Raw genomic sequence first — 21,847 nt, 5'->3', positions numbered from 1 at the left:
TGCTACATACATTGTAAAGCTGGTGTGAATGCTAGCCTAGCTTTTTTAATACCTTTATAAATCTGTACTTAAGACACTACTAGGGCTGTAACTATTGTACTGTACTATTATTTTCATTCTTAATTATTGATCGTTAAAAATTGACAAAATCTAAAATAAAAATGCTTTTAAAAAAATAACCATCACAATTTCTCAGAGCCCCAGATGACGTCTTCAAATTGCTTCTTTTATTTAGAAATGCAGCAAATGTTCACACTGAACTTGGTAGAACGAGGGAAACGAAGCGGTAAAAGGAAATCTCGTACATGACAGGAGGCCCATCTTGACGGAACATAAATAGTGAGTACCACACTACTGCTACGTTTTGGTTTCAAAATCACTATCTCTTGCTACATTTACACCTCGCATTCATACTGCTCCGATGTTTCCGAGCCCCTAAACCGGAGACATTTGGAAACACTTCTGACCCCGTTTTGGTTCGGAATCTGCAGGGTTTGTTGCAATCTCAACGGCTGAAAAACAGAGACCTTTGGCAACACCGACACTGGTGCCAACATTTCGCCACCTGATTGGATCTTATGACGTTTCGTTGTCTGAGACTAAGCTACTAACGTTACCATGGCAACTACCAGCAGCGGGCGGAGTATACATGCGGCCTCCTGTTTACTCCGGCACGCGCGTGCCCAGTATACGAGAATGTTGATGAGATGGGCGTGATAGTTTAAACTGACATTAGTTCTTCTACTGGAGCTAAAAACACTCACGTGCACAGAGTTACAGTGAATGTTTTACTTTCAAAGACAACGGTGCAGGTTCCGGCGTGGGTTCTCTCTCACCTATCTGACAGGTCTTGCCAGAGTATCCCTGTGGACAGGCACAGTAGTACTCATCTGGTTCGGTGTTCATGCAAGTCCCTCCGTTGACACAGGGCTGGTGGCGACCGCAGTAATTCAGATCTGGAGGAAGAGACACACATTTAGAGACACTAAGACACTCATTCAGTGATTAGTATTTCACCCATTTTAGACCAAATTAGATTAGAGTTCTAATTTGCTGGAATTTTCTGCAAAAATGATTCTACAATCTCTCGTAAAGGGGTCAAGTGTTGAAATGGGGCAACGCCTGCAAGCAAGTTCAGGCAGTCAACTCGAGCTGCACCACTGTACACACACGTGACATGCCTCACTCTCCGTATCATTTACCAAATACAACCCCTCAATTTGGCGGCCTATTTAAGCTGCACATTTCCCCATCGCTGCCTTGCCAACGCTGCTGCTGCCCCGCACCTGTATCGCTGCCAGCATCCACCTGCAGGCTGCTTAGGGGGAAGCTACTTTATCATCACCCCCCCAATATCTCATGTAAACCCAAACTGCTGGGAGCAATGAGGTCGGAGTCTGGACTGCCAAACACAATGCTCTGCTGTTTTAATGAACATTTCAAATGTGAGTTGTCGGACTGAATTAGAGTTGGGGCTGACCCTAGTCAGTTTTCCATCCAAATGTAGCGCAGAGTTTGACCAAATTTCCAGAAAATCAGCAAAAGAAAAAATACAAAATGAATGTGTGTTCCCATCCACTACCCTTGTGTGACTATTAAGAGTTGGGAGCATCAAGATAAACAGCTGGTCACACCAATTCTCCAGTTGGGAGCCATTAAATGATTGCAGATGAAGATGGCGGAATGTGATGGAAATATGGCATTTATGTTTATTTGACCTATTAATTTGAGGAATGTTATAGCCTCCTCATCGCTCCACAACTTCAGACTTTAATTGTATCGACCCCGGGAGATAACTCTTTGCTTGTTCCCCCATTTTATCCCGTTGGTGCCGGGAGTTCCCAGTAAGCTTGTTGGGATCTTTACTCAGTATAGAGCACCAGCTGTCAGCTTTGACAGCAAGCACAGAGTGTTTTCACAACCGCTCTGCTGCACTTCATTATGATTGGTTAAGTTGCAGTTATCATTCAGTTAGACTCCTGTCCCTTTTCTTATTCAATTGCGGATGTTTTTTTATTTTCCAATCGACAGAAAGAACAAAACCCTATTTGATCCCTGCGCACCATCCTTAGGCTAAAGACCAGGTCACCCTAAAGGCTGGTAAATAAAAGAGCAGGGATCTGTCTCCACTGGGGATCTTAGGACCCATTCTCATCCCCCGAAGAGCCCTCGGTGACGAAGGGATGTGGGGGGGATCGAGTGTCACTGCTGCTCGGATCACACAGGCAGTAAAACTATCCATCTGCTGTTCTCCAGTCAGAGAGAACCGGGAGAGAATTTAGATGTCATATGAAGGTTCATTATGGTACACTACTACTACTACTACTTCTAAAAAATATGTCATTATGTAATATTCTGATGATTGATTCAATGACACATGGAAGTTTTTCATCAAACAAAAATATACTATATTTACCTTTACCATTTCCACCTAAATGAATAACAGAGTTTGAAACCAGTTGCTGTTTCAACCAATATAAAAAGGCTTTTTATATAAATCTCCATACTCTTGCCTTTTTTTTTTTTTTTTTTTAAATTCAAGGCATTCAGGTCACTCCTTCAAAAACGTGAGGCGCCTAGAGCAGAAAAACGTAAGGCACTCATCAATGCAAAAGCAGCGAGCAAAAAGCTTCACTTTTATTGAAAACTATTCCAGAAAGCTGCCCCAGGCTGCTAAAAAGCGCTCCGTCTGATCAGGGACTAAAGGCGGTTTTATGCTTCTAACTCCACGCCGTAGCTATACGCCGTCGTTCCTACGGCGTCGTGACCCTTTTGGAGTTCTGCTTTGCATTGCGGTGCATTTCACCGCCATAACGCTAGGGGGTGATAAGTCTGAGGTTATTTGCGAGGTGTCTGCCAGCCAGTTTATGTTATGTTAGCAAGCAAACTTTAGCACAACTGCCCACAAAGTACTGCTTGCTGGCGAAGTGCTAATTTCAAAATGTTAACTGACATATAGACACTTTACAAACGGATAACCCCGTCATTGTAACCAAAACATGTCTGAGTTTATTTGTGACTGTTATTTCACTGTAGAGGATACTAACAGCGGACGTACAACATTTTGCAGCTCCCGTAAAATAACACAGATGGCATGTTTACTTTAAACTCGCCTTGCCAGCTTCATGGTGCATTCAGAGTAAGTGTAAGATATCCTTTTCCCATGTAGTGGTTGCTTTTTAAAAGTATCAGTTCAGGTACCGGCTTAAAGGTATTGTTTTAGCACCGGTATTGGATAAACAAATCCAAACGATACCCAACCCTACTAACCGCAGAGTAGCATTACTTTTGCAGTGTTCTACATGGTGATATGTTGCTTCTTCAAAAGTCTTTTCTGTTGCATCTCTGCTCTAAAAGGAGCTTGCTCACTTGTTACTCATCAAACCCAGGTGACTGTAGCTTGAGGGGACGTGCAGGATCAGAGCAGGCACTCAGCCAACATCTTGTGTGGGAGGCGATGAAGCAAAACAAAACAAAACCTTTTCCATACCTTTATCACACAGCAGTCCACCCCAGTTCCTCTCGCAGTTGCACTGCCACTGGATGTTGCAGGTCCCGTGGACGCATCCGGGGTAAAGAACACATTCGTCACAGAACTGTCCCTGCCAGCCATAGCTACACCTGTCAAAACACAGACACATAAATCATTTCACTCATCTAATCCAGTTACCTGCTCTCTGAGGAGTCCCTTCTTTTTCTTTCATTGACTGTTAGTATACTTCTTTGCACTTCCTCTTAAATGATTATTCTCTTAAAAAACAAAACAAAAAAACATTGTAAATGTCATGATCCAGACTCTTCAGAAAATGTTGAAATGTCTATTGAATAAGCTTTGAAGGAGAGATTACGGCTTTTCAACATAGGATATTTGATTGAAATGTTTTTTATTATTTAGAACCAACATTTGTCTAAAAAGATTTACACTTAAGTAATTAACTAATCCTTCAAAAAATGAATAACTTTTCTTTTTATATGTCCTACAGGGGAATACAAAATCAGGTTGTATTGATTTTATTTTGCACAAGTTCCTACTTCTGGCAGGGCTGTATCCAAAGTCAATAAAACTTGATAAAAACACATGATTTGTGACTGTCAGTAGATTGGTGGAACATAAAGTAGTGTCTGATAATCCAGTGGGGTTTTCCGTTTTCTTAGTTGATTATCTAAGGACTAAATGACTGTGTGAGTCCATGGAGAAGCTGCCACAATAAGACAAGTTTCTCAAAACCAAACATATCACTGAAGTTGTTTTATGCACAATTATGAGTAATAAGAAACATTTATTATACAGATTGTTGGATAGGCACTAATTCACGATACAAACCATGGAGCTGCTAAATGTGCAAAAGGGACAAGAGAGTCCACTTGTGGCTGATTCGAGCCGTACGGTGCAACCTGCCCAACAGTGGAAACGCACCGAATACTGTATCTGCTCTTGTGTCAACGTATCCAACGGCGTCCTGCCAACTAATCTTAGTGGAGGGGGACATTCCAGGGCAGGAGGGGTTAAGAATACTTCCATGCTCAGGTTAGAGTCTGTGGCTGATGGGCTACGAGGGTGGCGCGGTGGTTCTGAGAGCGAGTGGCTGGAGACAACTGTGTGTATACAGTGTATACGTGCACGCGCCTGCAGCTTCATGACAGCGCTCGGCTATTCCAAGGCTGTGGTGTCGTCGCGCCAGCTGTCTTGTCAATTGACTGCTATTTTCAGTCTCCTGCAGACGGCACCGCTGTCTCCATGAGAGACGAGGCCTTCAGATATCTCTGCCATTCTCAGTCGGGGGGAGGGGGGGGACGGGGTGTTTGGAGGGATGTTGAGGAATACTTGGCATGCTTCTTCCACTGTAGATGATTAGCTTCAGAGGGTCTGACTTGCCCATTGCCTTTTAAAAAAAAAAAAAAAAATTAAAAAAAAGGTATTCTGTGGTTCAATTCTCAGCCATAAATCACATCATGATACTCATCAGCTCCTTACTTGTGTGGGCGTGATGTTTCTTCCGAGTTGGATTCCAACATCTTGGCACATTGACATTTTTTAAATTGCTTACCACAGTGATTCTTGGGACACGGCAAGCCTCTGACAGATAAGTCAGAACAAGCCTAGTGTGTGCTAATGAAAAGCCTCAATTCAGCAGCGCAACAACAGGCACGTACCGGCTTTTGTGTTTCTTAAAAGCCCGTGGCAAACGAGGCAAAGCCCATAAAACTGTGATGAAATAAAGGCAATGAAAGGAGACGGCAATGGATTTAATACCAGCTTTCTGTGACCTGAGGCTTCATTAAATTCGTGCCACTGCAGGAAGATTCTTTACTGCTGCTCTTCTATTCATGTCACTTTTCCTGTTGACTGGGACTTGACATTTTGGAAAGAATAAGCTGCTTCCCTCTGTTGTCTGTCTGCTAACTGAAATAAAGACACTGATCGAAGCAGACACAAAAAAATGTGAAGCGGTTTCCTAAAACCGGTCATCCCCTTGTTATTCCTCGGCTCCAAGCCAAACCCGGTTTCCTAATAATGGAAGAAGTGTCTCTTTCCATCTGGCAGGTGGGAGGAGGGGGGTTTACAAATGACGACGGGATGCACCACATCCTGGAAATGTGGACCTATGGGGCCATTCTACGTCACTTTATCAGACTGTCATTTCCACTTTGGGAAATGTACATAACACAGTGGGATATTCATTTATTTTCCTGCCCCCTGCCCTTCAAGGAGGACTGCAATGCGGATGGGGAGGGGATATGACAATTCCCATCACGTTTACCAGTGTTCAAATTCACACACCGACGACTCCCTTTCTTCGGTCCGAGCAGCAGAGAGCTGATGAGATGCTTGGTATTCTGTGGAGGATTTTAGGTGGCTAAAAATACAAGAAGGCAGGCGCGGCATTGCCCTTTTCTTCTGAACCGAGGTGGAGATGCCCACGAGAGAAGAAAAAGGCTGTCATAAAAAACAATATAAAATAACAGCCAAGACAAGTGAAGGTACCTCCGTTTGGCATCTGATAGCCATCATTCTTTTTGTCATTCACACATTCAGCTTGACTTTTGGTCTAATTTTAATAGGCAGTTGCATTTTACAAAACAGACTAAAGCAAAAAAAAAAAAAAAAAAATCCAACTGCATGTATAATATGACTGATCTAAACACAATGTACCAGCAAAATAAATAAATCCTGGAAAAAATAAAATAAAAAAAAAATAAGGGTTTTGAGGAGTCACATTTCTTACTTGCATTCCCCTGGGACAGAGCAGCTGCCATGTAACTGGTTGCAGCCTTGCTTGCAGATCGCTGAGAAAAAGCAAGACGAGAGAAACAATTTAAAATGTGATAATTAAATGATCACTAAATGACTTTCCCTTAAAAACATACACTTCATTTAAAATAAAAAAGGGCCAGAGAGAAGTGGGGGATAAGAAGGGAGGCAACGATATGGAAAGGTGGGAGGAGGAGAAGCTCGTTTGTTTGCCATCTTTCTAACAAGTGCAACGAGACGTGAGAATTCATGGCACCCTGACCAGGGTTGGGGGGCAAGGAAGGGACAACTTTACTGCATGTACAACTACCTCCTCTTAAAAACAACCCAGCCCCTCTCCTCTCCCCTCTTCACCCTTTGTCTTCTAAGGTCAGTTGGTTGATTTATTGAGGCCCCCCCACTCTCTAACATCACCCACAAGCACAACGCTGCTCTGTTATAACATAAGCAGGCAGCGCACGTTGCATTTCCACCATGTTTGTTTTAAATGGTACTTGGACAATTACTTTGGCTGAATGTGGATTCTCAATTTTTTTGTATCTATTGCGTCATTGCTAAAGAATATTGAAATTAAGTGGATGTGACAGTCAAATAAGTGCACATCAGATTACATGATGTGTTTAATATGCATTCATTGTTAACAACTTTAGACTTACAGCAAAGAATCTGAGCACTTTTCACAAATGGGGCTGAAACTATTGATAATGGTCATTAGATAATCTAATGAGGTTTCAATTACTTGCCTCATTTCAAAGTCTTTAATATTTCTTTTATCTACGCAATCTGTTGCAGGTTAGCCTACGCTGCAACTTTTTTGATAGAAAGAAGCATGGCTGCGACTAACAGTTATTTTCAGTATTGATTAATCTGCCAATTATTAAATTCTTTCTATAAAATAAGTAAATAATTTCCAACAGCCCAAGGTGATCGGTTTAAAATTTCTTTTGACCAACAGTCCAAAACCCAAACATATTCAGCTTACTATCATAAACGACAAAAAAGCATCGAAACCTCACATTTGAGAAGCTGAAATGTTTGGCATCTCTGTTCAATGACTGACACGATTAATCGGAAAGATGGAAAAGAATTTCTGTCGATCGACTAATCGATTAATTGTCGCATCTCTAGAAAGAAGATCACAGTATTTTCCTGACGCTCTGAGGCTGCTCGGTGCACTGTGGGATTGGCTTGACGGACTTAATATGGAGAAAATAACCTCATCAACTTTATGAACTTTTACAATTACTGTGTGGGACATTCGCAGCTCACCTTTCCTGCAGTCTGAGTCCATCCAGCCATCCAAGCACACTCGGGCCCCTGAAGGCTCGCAGCGATAATGGCCAAAGTAGTCGTCACGCGGTACACACAGCTTATTGCACTTGTTGCCATAGTAGTTGTCATCGCACCGCACTCTGATGCGATAGACGAGGCGAGCCACCGGCCCGTCGTACGGGATGGTCTGCCAGGGGTCGCCGGGATTGATCATTCCAGTGTGAATGCTGCGTTCGATTAGCAGCTCCTCATCAACTGAAACAAAAAACAGATGAAGACAAATCAGTCATATGTCACTTTTAAAGCTGGTTTGCCTGTTACTCACGTTATTTCCTTTTTAGGAAATGTAGCATTTGACAACCATTACCAAATATTCTCTGGTCCAGCTCAGCTAAAAAACACAGAATCAGTCTTACGGGGCTACCGAGCCTACCTTGGCGTTATTTTTTGGCGTAATAAATATTCTGATTAAATGATATTTCTGGCCTGGTTTGCCAGAAACATGACTCCAATTGAAAGGTAATGTTGCTTTGGAACGGCTGGATGTGTAAATAAGCAACTGTTTGCTGACAAGTTCGCCATATCAACTTAAAAAGGTCAACGCTCTGTTGGCCCCAGAAAACTGTTGTTGCAGGTTGCACAAACGGTTGCTTGGGCCGCCGTCAACTTAGTAAATTGAACAGAAGATGACATGAATCAGGATCTGGATTCAGCAGAAAATCACGATCCGTCACAGAACATCACACTACAAGTTAACATTTAGCTAAAGGCAACAAGTCCTCACAACTGCGTTTTTGTCCATCTTTCCCAAAGGATGAAAACAAAAACACTCAAAAAGAACTCAGAAGGCCCCAGGACAAAGATGTGGAATCTCCTTTTTCTGATGTAAAGCCACTCCCAGTGCTGTGCATTCTTATTCAGCAGACAGATGCTTTGATATCACATCATGTGTCTGTGCGAAAAGTACCCACTGAATTTTAAGTCTGCAATTGAAATTCATTGTCTGCAAATTGATCTATTTTCTGGTGATGGCCCACATCAGAGGCGCCTCTGAGCTGTCTGTATGTGCACCATCATGTCGAGTGGTTGCAACCATTTAGCCTCTAGCACCCTTGCATTGAACATTGTTTGCCTCGGTGGGGCTCGCTGCAGCGCCGGCTTCCAGAAAGAATGCAATCTTTATCACAGTGGGATCGAAGCTGGCAAACAATCTCTGTTGAAATAGGGGGTCTGCGATTTCCTTTTTTACTCCGTGGCTTTGGGCTGCAATGACACGCACACGCACACGCACACGCGCAGGGGGACTGACACAATGTCAGACAGAATTAAGCAACAATAACAGAAATAACCCCCGGCAGTTGCCAGATAGAGAACAATGGGCTCCGGGCCCAAGCCGGGCTCCGCTACCTCGGTGTCTAAACACCGAGCCCGGCCTCCCAGTCCACTCCACTTCCTGCTCGATAAACACAAGGAAAACAGCCGGCTGCCTTTCCTTTCCTGAGAACACAAGGGGGAAGGGAAGAGAGGCACACCGGAGGACATGACGCCGGAGGAGAGGAATCTCACTGGCAGACCAACACACTGGTAGGCTCCTATGTAGGACAAGACATGAGGCTGGTGCTGACTCAGGCCAAAGAACAAGTTCCAGTGTCTTCTTACAGATGCACACGGTCATGCATGTCAACATTTTCAGGTCTCGTTTCGTCCACAACAGATCTCCTCGTTTGTTGTCAATTCACGTACCAAGTTTTTTACTTGGGATGAGATGGCGAAAAAGACAACAGGGACAAGATCAAAGTAAACAATGAAATGCATTTTCAAAACTGGCCATTCCAGTCAAATAACAATTGTTAGCAGGGACGTACCTGTACATATCTCAAATTTGTCTTTGATCACAAACTGTAAAAACCAAGCCCTGACTTCTACAAAGTTTGTGAAGTGATGCATGTGCCATGACAAGACATTAACTGTGAAATCAAATAAAAAAAAAAAAAAAAAAAAATCTGAGTGTGACCTGCCCGACCCACCTGCCAAGCAAAGGCTACAATCATTACTGCAACTCACTGGGACCTTACAGAAGCAAGCAGACTCCCTTGTGATCTCCCAGTGAGGTTGAAAGAAGCATTTGTTCCAGACATTTGTGTTTCTTGAACCCATGACATTAAGGTTGAAGTCAGCTGATGTCTGTGACCTAACAGCAGGCTCAGTGCTGCTGCTTTCAAACAGCATCCAACACAGAATGAATCAAACCTGCGTGAGCTTCAAAGTCTGTTTTATCACATTCCTACTATACTTTGAGATAAGAGCAAGAAAGGTGTTCCCTTTCTCATTTTATGCCAGGAAAATGAATCAAATTTGAAGTGCTGAAAATGTGTTTCTTATGTTATGTATCCTTACATCCAAAATGCATCTATTTTGCTACTTTAGAGCAATTTGGCTTCAGTGCAAGTAGCTGGCAGAAAATCAATTGGACGGTTTCTTAAGCAACATTGAGGCCTTACATCCATCAGAAACATCAGAACTAATTACTGTTAATGTACACAATTACTGGGGGCCCACATGGAGAAACGGCGACTACACAAGGCATGCAACAGTCTAATCAAAGCGCTCAGATGTCAAAATCTATTTCTTCTCCATTGTCTACATTCGCAAGTGGAAGTGCGTTTGATGTTATGGACAAAACAGGATGTAATGACCTCATATAAATAAGAAGGAGCAAGTTTAGACTGGAGAGGACAGTATGGTCCTGAATATAAATTCCTGTACACGCTTAAATGCATAGGAACGGTATTAGAGACTCGTGAAAAATGCCTGCGTGTCCACAGATCAAAGCTACATCAACACATACAGACATTACAGTCCTCAATGGGTCCTTTTCCTCCCAGACTGGGCCACTGCTCAGACGGGAAAAAGGGGGTTATACAGGAGTCCACCCAGCGGACATAACCAAAGGAAAACAGGATACAGCTGGTCAGACCTGACCGCCACATCCGACATAGCTGAGAAGAACCAAGACAAGTCTCCTATATGAAGCGTCTTCGGGGGCTACAGTGTACAGTACAACATACTTTCAACCTGCCAAACTTTAGTGTTAAAGCATAAAGTTTCCATTTACAACCTTAATACACAAAACACAATGAAATGGATTTGAAGATGTGAACCGGACAGCTTACACACTCGTGTGTTTAACTTCAACTTGTTGTTGTATAATAATGAAAAACGCCCCTCAGAATTCACCAGAGACCAAACTAACATATTTATAATTGTTTGTTATGTCTGACCAACAGTTAAAAACTAGGGATGCTAATTTGGATTTCTTTTGCTGACTGATAGCCGACCCTCGTTAGCTGATCATTAACCAACAGCAGGCGACCATTCATCCGTCCAGGAGGCACAGATATAGGCTGAATATAACTTTCTAGGACTGCATGACATGACCTAAAATCAAAATCGCAACTAATTGTACATTTTACCTCGATAACGATAAATGAACAATAAAAATTTTACGACGGACACTGCAGGGTTTTTTGTATAAAGTCTTTTGCATGATAAAAATGTAAATAGGCTACAATAAAATCGTATTGTCGGTTAACGGTTAATTATTAACATCCCTATTCAAAAACACAAAGATATTCAGTTAAAATCAAATAAAACTAAGAAAAATATCACATTCACATATTAGAAGATTTTTTTTGGCAACCATGTCCACTTTTATTTCCATCTGAATCAGTTGATAGCAGCCAAGGCACTAAGATGTGTGTGAAGTTTAGACTTACTGTTTCGTGTGCCGTTGTCCCAGTCCCAGGCCTCTAAAATCAAGGTGAATGTCCGCTGGAGGGAAGAAAAAAAAAAAAAGTCACGTGAAATTTGGACAAAATAGCATCTCTATCTCTCTCTTCAGATCCAACACAATGTGTAAGAGTTTGCCCGATTGAGCAATTAGACTGCTGTCCATTAGAGTAACAATGTCTCCAGTTGCCTATAGAGCGAATGCATGGTAGGAATTATAATATTAAGCACAAAGAAACATAACATTTGCAAATATTTAGCATGCACCCCACTACAACAATTTACCACCTGCTGCTTTTACTTTGAATAAGCACTGGAACTAGTCACAGCTCACTTACAGTCCAACATTTTCATTTCACGGGACTAAACCTAATGCTGCTAGTACTTTTTTCTAATAGCTTTGTAAATATTAGAATAGTCCAATCCAAATGAACAACAAAATACTTGACAAGTCATCACTGCTAATGACTACACGATGCCTTGTTTACTCTCTGCTACAAAAAAGGAACATTTAACAACAGGCCCTTTGTTATTTTGTTCCTAAATTTATGAAGAAGTTTGGGTTGTGTCCATAATGAAGAATAATGTGGATGATCGTTTAAGCCAGTCATGCAACTCTTCACACACACCCACACTTCATTGCTACTACAGAGTCTTGTATGTAACTTGGCCCAGTTACTCTGAGGTGAGCTTGAGTTACGTTGCCAATGAAACCCAATGATTCAAAGATAAGAAAGCAGGATACGGTAAGTACAACTGTGGGAAGAAGCCAAGAGATGCTGCAGGACTGAGATGTGGAGAGAGGGAAGGACACAAGGGGACAGCCTAGGCTGTACCAACTTTCCTTTGGCTCAGTATGCAATGTGGTAGTTTGAACCTGCACATACTCTGATGACTCAACAGAAACACAAATCCAGGCAACTGAGGAAAAGGCCACAGATATACAAAGATAATCATGGTGAAGGTGCAAGTTGATTTACAATGCAGAAATTTTAAACAAGAAATAAAAACAAATCTACTTGACAGCACCTCAAAAGCTCATTTATAGACATGTTACATTACATTTAGTTTAACCTGCACAACATATTTCCAAGATGAACTACTGAACTATTCCTTTGACATCTTCTAACCATTGAATGTTAGCAACTGGGTAAACCTGATGCACTGGATATATTGTGTACACTTAAACTGATATGAATTTTTTTTAGGTGTCTAAAATATGTTTAGCCACTTCCCCGTCTGCAGCAGTACATTGCTTAGCTTCCGTGTCGGTACTTCTGCCTGCTTCTCCATACTGGGGGGCGTGCTGACCGCCATCTACTACACTGACTATGGATAAACCTCATACGACCCCACTTCAAAAAATCGTAACTATCCCTTTAACAACTATACCAGTATAATTGAAACCCAGATGTGATGGTTTACGTTCTCCCCACTGACTAGACATTGCGTTTTCTGATAACCCACCACTGGAACCCGATTGGACCTTTTTTCCTGTCTCTTTCTTAAGTCACCTTCAGCTTTCCTCTTCCACAATCAATAATATAAAACAAAACAAGAACTGTTAAAAAGGCAGGTGGTCTTCTACCACGTTTTCAGGAGGAAAAAAAAAAGTCTCGGCAGGTATAATGTCCATTAAGAAGGTCACTTTGCCAATATTAGCTGTGTGAGATGAACTCTGCCTGGCTTTGTCCTTGGTTCTCAGACAGTGAGGTAAATCAGCAGCTAAGGGGATTAAGAGTAACAGTTTACCAGTATAACAGTAGTGGTGCATTAACAAATCCGTTTTACCCTGTGCTGAAATTATTAGTTAATTAATCAATTAATCAACAGAAAATTAATTAACAAGGTTAAGCAAAAAAAAAAAAAGTTTCTCCAGTTTCTCAAATGTAAGGATTTGCGTTTTTTTTCTATTTTATATGATCTTTAAATTGGATATATCTGGTTTTGGACTGTTTGTTGACAACAAATCCTTGAGCTCTGTCAAAATGGGATGGCAATTATTGACTTAAATCTCACTTAATGTGGAGTAATTGATAAATATAAAAAAAATAGATTAGTCGATAAGGGAATAATCACTAGCTGCACCCCAACTTCTAAGTTAAGCATCACCGTGCCTCCAAGTACAATTCTTTATTTTGCAATATAACAAGCATTTGAATGATCACATTTTATTTATATATTTAAAACAATTACATTTTGTCAATTTAATAATAATTTTTTTTGTTCTTAAAAACATGACTCACAAACTAAGCAAGCTAACCATCAACACATTAAGTAATCTAGGTGGTGTGCCGCAGGGCACACTGTTAGGCAACCAGCTGACCTAAATAACACTCATTACGTCATCACCAGTGACAGTTGTAGTAGCCACAGTGTGACTGCTGTGACCTCTACTGTAATGTCATTGATATGATGTTGGCCTGGGAGGGGTAGTACAAAAAAGCATGTATTTGAGGGACTTCAATGCTTCAATGAAGCGGGAAAGAAAATGACAGGGAGGGGGATGAATGTGTGTGTGTGTGTGTGTGTGTGTGTCAGTCTGTGTTGTTGATCTGGGGGACCAACAAGCTGGTAGGCTGGTTGCTGCTGGGCTGTGGGATTAAGTAGGCTTGTCTGGCTGTGGGTGGTGGCGGGAGGAAGGGGAGGGGAGTGTTATTGTGGAAGACCACATGTGACAAGAGAAGGGACTAGAAGAGGACAGGATAGGGGTGAGCTAAAGGGCTTCAGTCAGGGTTTGGACACGGGCAGGGGGGTATAGCTGTACGAGACTGTAGCTACCAGTAAGACATGAGAGGCCAAAACTAGGCTGGGGTAGGAGAGGTGGGTAACAAGTACAGCCGTAGTTAAGAGGAAAGGGGTATGGAAGAGAGGAGTGAGTCTCAGGGTTTTGGTGATGGGTCGACACTCGTGCTGCCGTTTCCGGAAACTCTGCCAACCCGTACGACCGCAGACGCACAACAGATGCGGCCTCAAAAATGGATTATTTGACATGAACGTGGATCATCCCACGACATGTAGCTCGGCTTCTGACCTTTCCACCCATTCCCCCTCCCCCCAACATAAAAGGGGGGGGCTAGCTGCCCCAGTCTGAGCATGTGGGTGGGTGTGTGCATATGCCAATGCATACAAGAGGAACTGTGAGTAGCAATGAATGAATTAGTGGCAGGAGATCATGGGATGACGCCTGCCTGTATCGTGAGACTATGCAAATGTGGCAGACAAACCTCGTCCCGAGGTAGAATCAAAGATCAAAGAAAGAACAGGTGGCCATATTGTGACCGCCACCTTTTGGGTTTACCTAAAATCCAGGCTTGCTTGCTTGCATGCCAACATGTTGTAATTGTCTGGGTAAATAGTTTCCCGACTCAGTGCATGTTGGGGTTGAGCAAAGCTGTGGACTAGTCTGGTTTCCCACAGACCCTCCCACTCTGATTAGCTGGATTAAGTGACAGCTGCCCAAATGGTTGGAACAAGATAGATGGATGGGCAGGGGGATAAAGGGGAGGTGTGGGGGAGGGAACGGGCAAAGGCTACTGAACAAAGACCCTTGTCCCAACATCATAACTCACCCCCATCCCAATCAAAACCATTGTCCATGAAGAGACACAGTCAGCACGAGGACAATTAGTGTCAGCATGTGTGCTGCTGAGCCTGGGCAGGACAGTTGCTTGGGCAAAGTCAAAAAAAGCTACAGTACCAGTGGTTCTTGTAGGTCTTATATCCAACTCAGGAAATATCGTAATTTCATCAACCAGCCCTTTTTCTCAACTAAAAAAAATACTTTATCCGACACCAAGAAGAATCGCCCTGTCAGTCAAATCTCCAAAACCAAACCCGTCCCCTAATGGATTAGAGGATTTACTCAGAAATCCTAGTTTTCAAGTCAAGAGGGGGGGCATGGTGAAAAATGAAACTGGATGTTTATATGTGCGTTTATGTGTGAATCTGGGTTTGCTTTAAATAATGCAACACACATGGGCCATCTTTGCATCACATGGCACCAAATGGACCAAATCTTATTCATTGAATTCAGGTATTTGAGTCAACACAAAAATGCAATTTTTTAGTGTAGGAAGAGTATGTGGTGGTGATGCCTGGGGAGAGCCACAGGTGTAGGTTCCCACGCCAGATAAGGGGTTGGATGGATCAGTGGAAGGTGGCCATTCAAATAAAAGAAAGGGACAGTGGGAAGTGGAAGCTGGGGCAGGTTGGGGTCACTAAGCATGGGATCTGCACGCTTCTATTACAAAAGAGAGGTCAGCCCTCTGCATGTGGGGCGATGTGCACGTTTGCATTCGAAGAATACTAAGACTGATATCCAGGCTTGATCTGTAATCCCATGGGAGATCTCAGTCTGCGAAGAATTCTGTATCAATGGAGGGGTGCATCCGCATTGTGGATCTGAGGCTGGATTGACTCATTACTGCATCTTGGGGAAAGTCTAGACCTCAAATGTTGATTGAGCTCTTAGAATTATTCCTAGGAGCTGTTTTTTTATGCCTTTCATGCAATGACTAGAACATTCACAGATGTGTACTGCCTATAAAAACACTCTGTAACCTTGAGCTATTTATGTTCCCATATTGTGATTAGGTGACCTGAAGGTCCACCTCCCTGTTCTTGACTCCTCCACGGAGAGTTCTCCTGACATCTCCTGATTTATTGCCTTCTGATGGGACATGAGGTCATTGCGATTCCAGCCGTGGCCAGTAATCGCTGCATGTAATCTTCATTAATCTGTGATGTCAATCCCAGCTTTTGGTTTTACTCTGGCAGAGTCTACAACACTATTTCAGCAGGGCAATCAAATTGCATCCTCTGCTGAATAGGAACGACAGTGGGCGCAATGCACCTTCTACCTTCTTCGGACACTGATCTTTGGAATTACTAGTAAAATTATGAATTAATAACAGCGGTACTCTATCACTCTTAATGGGAAGTAATGGATAATAGTCCCATGAGTAGGATGAAATACATCCCATACAATTATATTAATCAACTCTGCAATGTCCAGTTGCTTCTTTTACTCTAATTAGCTCTTAAAGACTAACTGGAAGCGAAATAATTTGATATCCTTAACTCCCACGGCACTGAGGGTAATTAAAGCATCAGACACCGGACAGGTTGAATGTCCTAAAGTCTAGATACCCTCAGAGCACAACCATAGAGGTTTCCAAAGGGGGTAGATGTGAGCTGCACTGAACCAGCTTCCCATCACTTCTGCCTGGAGGGTGGACCCAAAATGCCAATCGCTCTCAGTCTAGCTCCTCATCTGTTCAGAGACAAGGATCAAAGACCTCCAGTGGCAAAATCCATGCAAATGTGGTGATGATGTTGGCAGGCAGAGAAGTACAAGTTGGAAGGTTTTTGACCCTTTCTGATATCCGTACTAAACATTTTTACTGAGACTCCGTTTCCTGCTTGTCGTTCAATGATTAAAGATCGGTTAACATTTAATTTCATTGTGCTTTCTTTTGAAAGGCTGGCTGCCAAAAATCGCCACTTATTGCTAATTAATTAGCCTGAGTTAAACGCTAGCTATCAGTAAACAGAAGGTAGTGTCTGGTGTGTGCACAAGTGTTTGCATGTGTGTGTGTGTGTCAGCCTGCCCCCGCATTTTGCGACTGGAGAGTGTTAATTTCGGACCCTGCACATGCAGTAGAATGTTTTTAAGGAGAAAGTAGGCCTATCAACAGAAATAAAATATCAAAATGATCGTCGTGGGAAAAATACGTTGATAACAGCTTCAGAAATTCAATGCCGATATATTTTCGATTAATTGTCCAGCCCTACCGTTTAGTCAGAAATCAGTTGATCATAGTTTCTCATAGCACAAGATCACATCTACAAATAATTATTTTACACACACACACACACACACACACACTTTTTTTAGCAAGTTTGCTTTATTTGTTATTGTGCATAAATATGAACACTACCATTGCTGTCAACGGGCTTATCTGCTAACGTTAGCTACCGGCGGTTACCTCAGAACAATCCAGCAAATAGACGGTACCCTAGGGTGCGGTTACCTGAAACCGATGATTTAACATCACCGCTCATTTTAGACACAGTTTAGCAACAAAACTAAACGCTGAGGGAAGATTACTACGAAAGCGTTTTAAACCCTAAGGTTAATACAGCGTGTCGGGGGAATATAACGTCTCCTGCAGCGGGGCGTCAGAGGCAGATGGACCGCAGCGTTCGCCAACATTAGCTTCTTGTCTAATCTAGGTTCTGATAAACAGTAACTGTATCAAATTCAGTGTGCCCAACGCCATTTCCCGATAAACTGTAGCGGTCATATTTCACGGGACCCACGTGAGTGCGGTTTTCATGTTCCAGCTGTTGCTCAGAGGGGAGAGAGAGAGCAGAGCCGTTCGCCTGAGATCAGTAGAGCAGACTGCTCTGCAGAGCAGTGTATAATTACGACTTCATGACATTTCATAAACAGCTGGAGCAGCGGTGCGCCTGATGACCAGCATAAAATCGGCATATGTCAGACTGACCGGCCGGTCATGGCCGATCACGTGAAAAATCGGCCAATTCCGGTCACCAGCCGGTGCATTTCTAATTAACATTTCTTTGGTGTCAAGTTTGAATGGAACCCTGCAGACAAGAACCACTGACCAATGACCTCAAGACAATATTCATTTCTACGACTACAATGTGTGGTTGAGAAAGCAGGTTACAAACTGTATGGCAGTCATATTTCTGCTGGGTGAAGATGTGGAGGGCTGCGAGTCCTGCACACAAGTTGCTTGCCAGAGTCGTGTGCCAAGAGATGTCGAACTGAAGGCAAGGCATTTGGCTGGCTGGTGAACACCGGCTGTGCACGCACACACACACTGCCCATTGAGCATGCTGCTACTATGCCAACAGGGTCATTACCCATGCACTTCCAATACAACAAACCCCTCACCTCCTGGTGCTAATTAACCAGCATGATCCAAGAGTATTCAACACGTAAAACAAACACCGACACATGCACATTTGCATAAAAATGCTAAATGATTTCACGTGCCAACAATAGATATGTCGAAATTGACTGAGTGATTCAAAAACAAACCGGGTTAACTTGTGAATTGTAAATTATGACAAGACTGGCAATCGCAACACAATCAAACCACAATACCTTTTACACTCAGGCCCCATCTTCATCATCACATTTGCTAAGAAACTAGGTCTGCAACTAATGATTATTTTCATTGTCGATTAGTCTGTCAATTATTTTCACGATTAACTGTTGTTTGGTCTGTAAAAATGTCAGAAAATGCTGAAAAATCTTTGTTTTCCAAAGTCCAAGACGGCGTCCTCAAATGTCTTTTGTCTACAATTCAAAAAGATATTCAATTCTAGAAACTAGAAAATATTAACAATTAAGAAGCTGGAATCATACAATGGTTTTACTTTTTTCCATTAAAAATGACTCAAACCGATAATTATCAAAATAGTTGAAGATTAATTTAATAGTTGACAACTTATCGATTAATCTTTGCAGCTCTATAAGAAATAAACAACTTAAAAAAAGGTTTCAAACAATCAATGACCTTCAAAGCTCACTTCTTGGGGACTAGTGGATATTTGTCACTTACTTCCTCAAGTGTTAAATTTATCTTAAGTCGAAAAAGCTACTAAAGCAATAGACATGCTTCGGAAACATTTACAGGCTAACTCCTGATCCAACCTGACTGGAAGCAATACAGCACTGTCTCCAGCCGAGCCCCATTATCATTTCAAACAGGTTCAACAGTAAAATGACAATTTAACTTGCTATGTAATGACATGCTTTAATTACCCCCACAAGGAGCCTCTAGCACCTGCACACCATTCATTAACAAGAGGCAGGGGACGCAGTGGTCCACAGCAACACGCAAGGAACGTTGTTTTCAAAACACACAAATCAATCCAGAGATATAATACGCACAACTCACAGCTACACTTTTACTTTTTAACATGCTCATGAATGCACCCATAGGAATACCTGCACCATCATAACAAAAAGAAGGTCCCGTTTCAAGTTAAAAAGATCTGTACAACATCCTCCAATTATCAACATTACATGCAGCTTCAGGTCTCATTAGGTTTGAAAGCGAGAACATGTTCCCTTCTTTTATTTGGTTGTCACATTGTAGGCTTGATGTCTGCAAAGGATGTGGTACTATAGTAAAATAATTAGAACATACTGTACATAGGGGTGGGCGATATGGCAAAAATATATCATGATTTCTCATGGCAGGATTATGATTAAGATTCATTTTCATGTTGGTATTTAAGACTATTTTGGAAGTTACTGAACAGCATTTAAAAGGCTATTTTTTAGGGCTCACTCCACATAACTTCCAGCAAACTTCAGTGAAAAGTAAGAGCAAAACAGCATCACTGAGCTTTTTTTTTTAACCGAATATTCTCTAGTCCAGCTCAGCTAAAAAAAACAAATCCGTCAGCGTGTCGTCGGAGCCCGTTTGTACCTGGCAGGCTACCGACAATGTTCTTCTCACTTCACCTGTGTCCCAGGCTCTGTGAAACACTAGCTTTAAATGACCAATAAGAGACTGCTAAACGGTGGCAATGCCTGAGGGTGTTCGATCTAGAATTATCGTCACATCTCACACCTCTAGCTGTAAATTTATCATGAAGCAAGAAACCTGCATCTCGACTGCCCACCTGACATCCTCTTTAGACAAGGTCTTCATGATGTTGAAAGTGCAATGCATTTCTATACAGCAGCCTATAACCAATTTGAATGTTGGTTTACACATTCAAATTGGCTTTTCACAGTGCAGTAGTTTACTTAAACTTTGGTTTACAGTGAGGCACCAAGCTGAACAAGAATAATGAGTATTTTCATACACTGTTGTTACAAGATACTCATCCATTGTGCTTTTGTATACCTTAGTTGGTAAAGCGTATACAGAGGGAACAGACATGATGGATGCCAACAATTCAAGAGGGCCCCACAACAAAAGATTAAACATAAGACACTTAGCTCCATCATCACTACCTTTCAGCCACCTATCATTGTAACAGACCAGTAAGCTGAAAGCTCATATTGCCAGACCTTCCACCACAGGGATGCATAGGAGGGTCTGGCTAGTCCACACAGCATTCCAGGATGGATACGAAAACATGCTCTGGTTTATTGGCAGGTCTTTAAACCAATCACAATTGGCACGGAACGTTGCGGAGCCCTGGTGCCGCTGCAAAATAGCCTCGGGAAGGAACTTGTTCACGTGTGTAGGCTCCAAAGTTGTTTTAGTCGCGCAAGAGAAAACTCTGATTCGAGAGACAGTCTAGCTAGCTGTCTTGAACAACGCTGCAGAGATCTGAGGATCAGTTAACCACAGTCCTCATAAAATCAACCAGAGTTTAAAATTCCAACACAAAGAAAGCAGAAGGTAACGGACATCCGGCCAAAAAGAAGGACATACGGCGAATATTTTGGTGGTAATTGAGCAATCCCGGAAGTGGAAGGTCGTGGATATAGACTAGCTGAAAGCTAACGAGACTGTTGATATGCACAAACTTCTGGATGTAGTTTGGACTATCAGCTCTGCAAATTAACTAGGTAAGTAGGACAGCACCAGAGAGGGAAACTGGTGCATTTTGGCACAGGTGGAAAATGTCCCAAATTAGTAGAAAGTCACTAAAACAGCTAACTGCATTACAGGAAGTCCAAATCATAAAAATAAAGTTAAAAAAGGATTTAAATTAAGTTGAACATTCATGATGGTTGACACTGAAAATGTTCCAGGCAAGTAATAAGAAACTACCTCAACAAATTAATTAATTCCAAACAAATTTGCCAGGTCCTTGTTCGAGCTTGGGTGTATAAAATATTAACGGAGCACAAGTTAAAACATCATCTGCAAGGGACTGAGTGGGAAAAGATGAGGTTTTAATTAAATGGACCCTAAAAGCAGTTATTTCCCCACTCGTACACACTGTACCTTATGTGAAATCACATTATGAAGAAAACAAGGTGTTCTCAGAGGAAATCGCTGCCTCCGCCTCCTTCACGACACCGTAACACAGATCCATTTTAGATCAAGAATGTAGTCAGAGTCAGATGGCGATGACAAGAGTTCAGTCCACGCGCGTTTCCACAGGACAGCTGTCCAGATCACACAGTGAATACTACACTGCATCTTTGTTGATGAGCGAAGCAACAACACAGATGTCTGTCAGCCTTGTAAACTCTGACGACAGGCAACAGTACGTCGGATTTCTAAGATAAAAAAACGTGCCATGTCTGGGGAGGGGGGGCTTGCTGGGAAGAAATTTGGGCATGGGGTTACAGTGATACAGCTCAGCATTTCAAGTTACTTTTAATGATTGACTGTGGCAAGGAAGAGCATTACATTTTGAATGAATGACCTGCTCTTTCCAGATATCTGACTTTGCATGCGGATTAGGGCTAGACGATATGAAATCTTCTATCCAGATATAGGCGATTTCATATCTTGATAACTATCTAGCATGTTTCTGATAAGTCAAAAAATAAACTACATGAAATAACCAGACGGTAAA

At 42.2% G+C, this 21,847-nt stretch overlaps 1 protein-coding gene across 2 annotated transcripts in view; it reads right to left on the bottom strand.

Moving 5' to 3' along the window:
• jag2b (jagged canonical Notch ligand 2b) overlaps window positions 1-21,847 on the bottom strand; it is a 47,125-nt gene that overhangs the window by 16,733 nt on the left and 8,545 nt on the right. For both annotated transcript variants that reach the window (XM_028604902.1, XM_028604903.1), the window contains exons 3-7: window positions 11,302-11,356; window positions 7,523-7,780; window positions 6,228-6,288; window positions 3,491-3,621; window positions 837-956 (exon numbers count right to left, since the gene is read on the bottom strand). In XM_028604902.1, the coding sequence (XP_028460703.1) occupies window positions 837-956; window positions 3,491-3,621; window positions 6,228-6,288; window positions 7,523-7,780; window positions 11,302-11,356 (625 nt within the window). The remainder of the gene's footprint in view (window positions 1-836; window positions 957-3,490; window positions 3,622-6,227; window positions 6,289-7,522; window positions 7,781-11,301; window positions 11,357-21,847) is intronic.

This window comes from Perca flavescens, chromosome 18 (genome assembly GCF_004354835.1).
Source record: "Perca flavescens isolate YP-PL-M2 chromosome 18, PFLA_1.0, whole genome shotgun sequence".
NCBI lineage: Eukaryota > Metazoa > Chordata > Actinopteri > Perciformes > Percidae > Perca > Perca flavescens.
The sequence above is the reverse complement of the archived record's forward strand: the minus strand, read 5'-3'. Positions and strand labels throughout refer to the sequence as shown.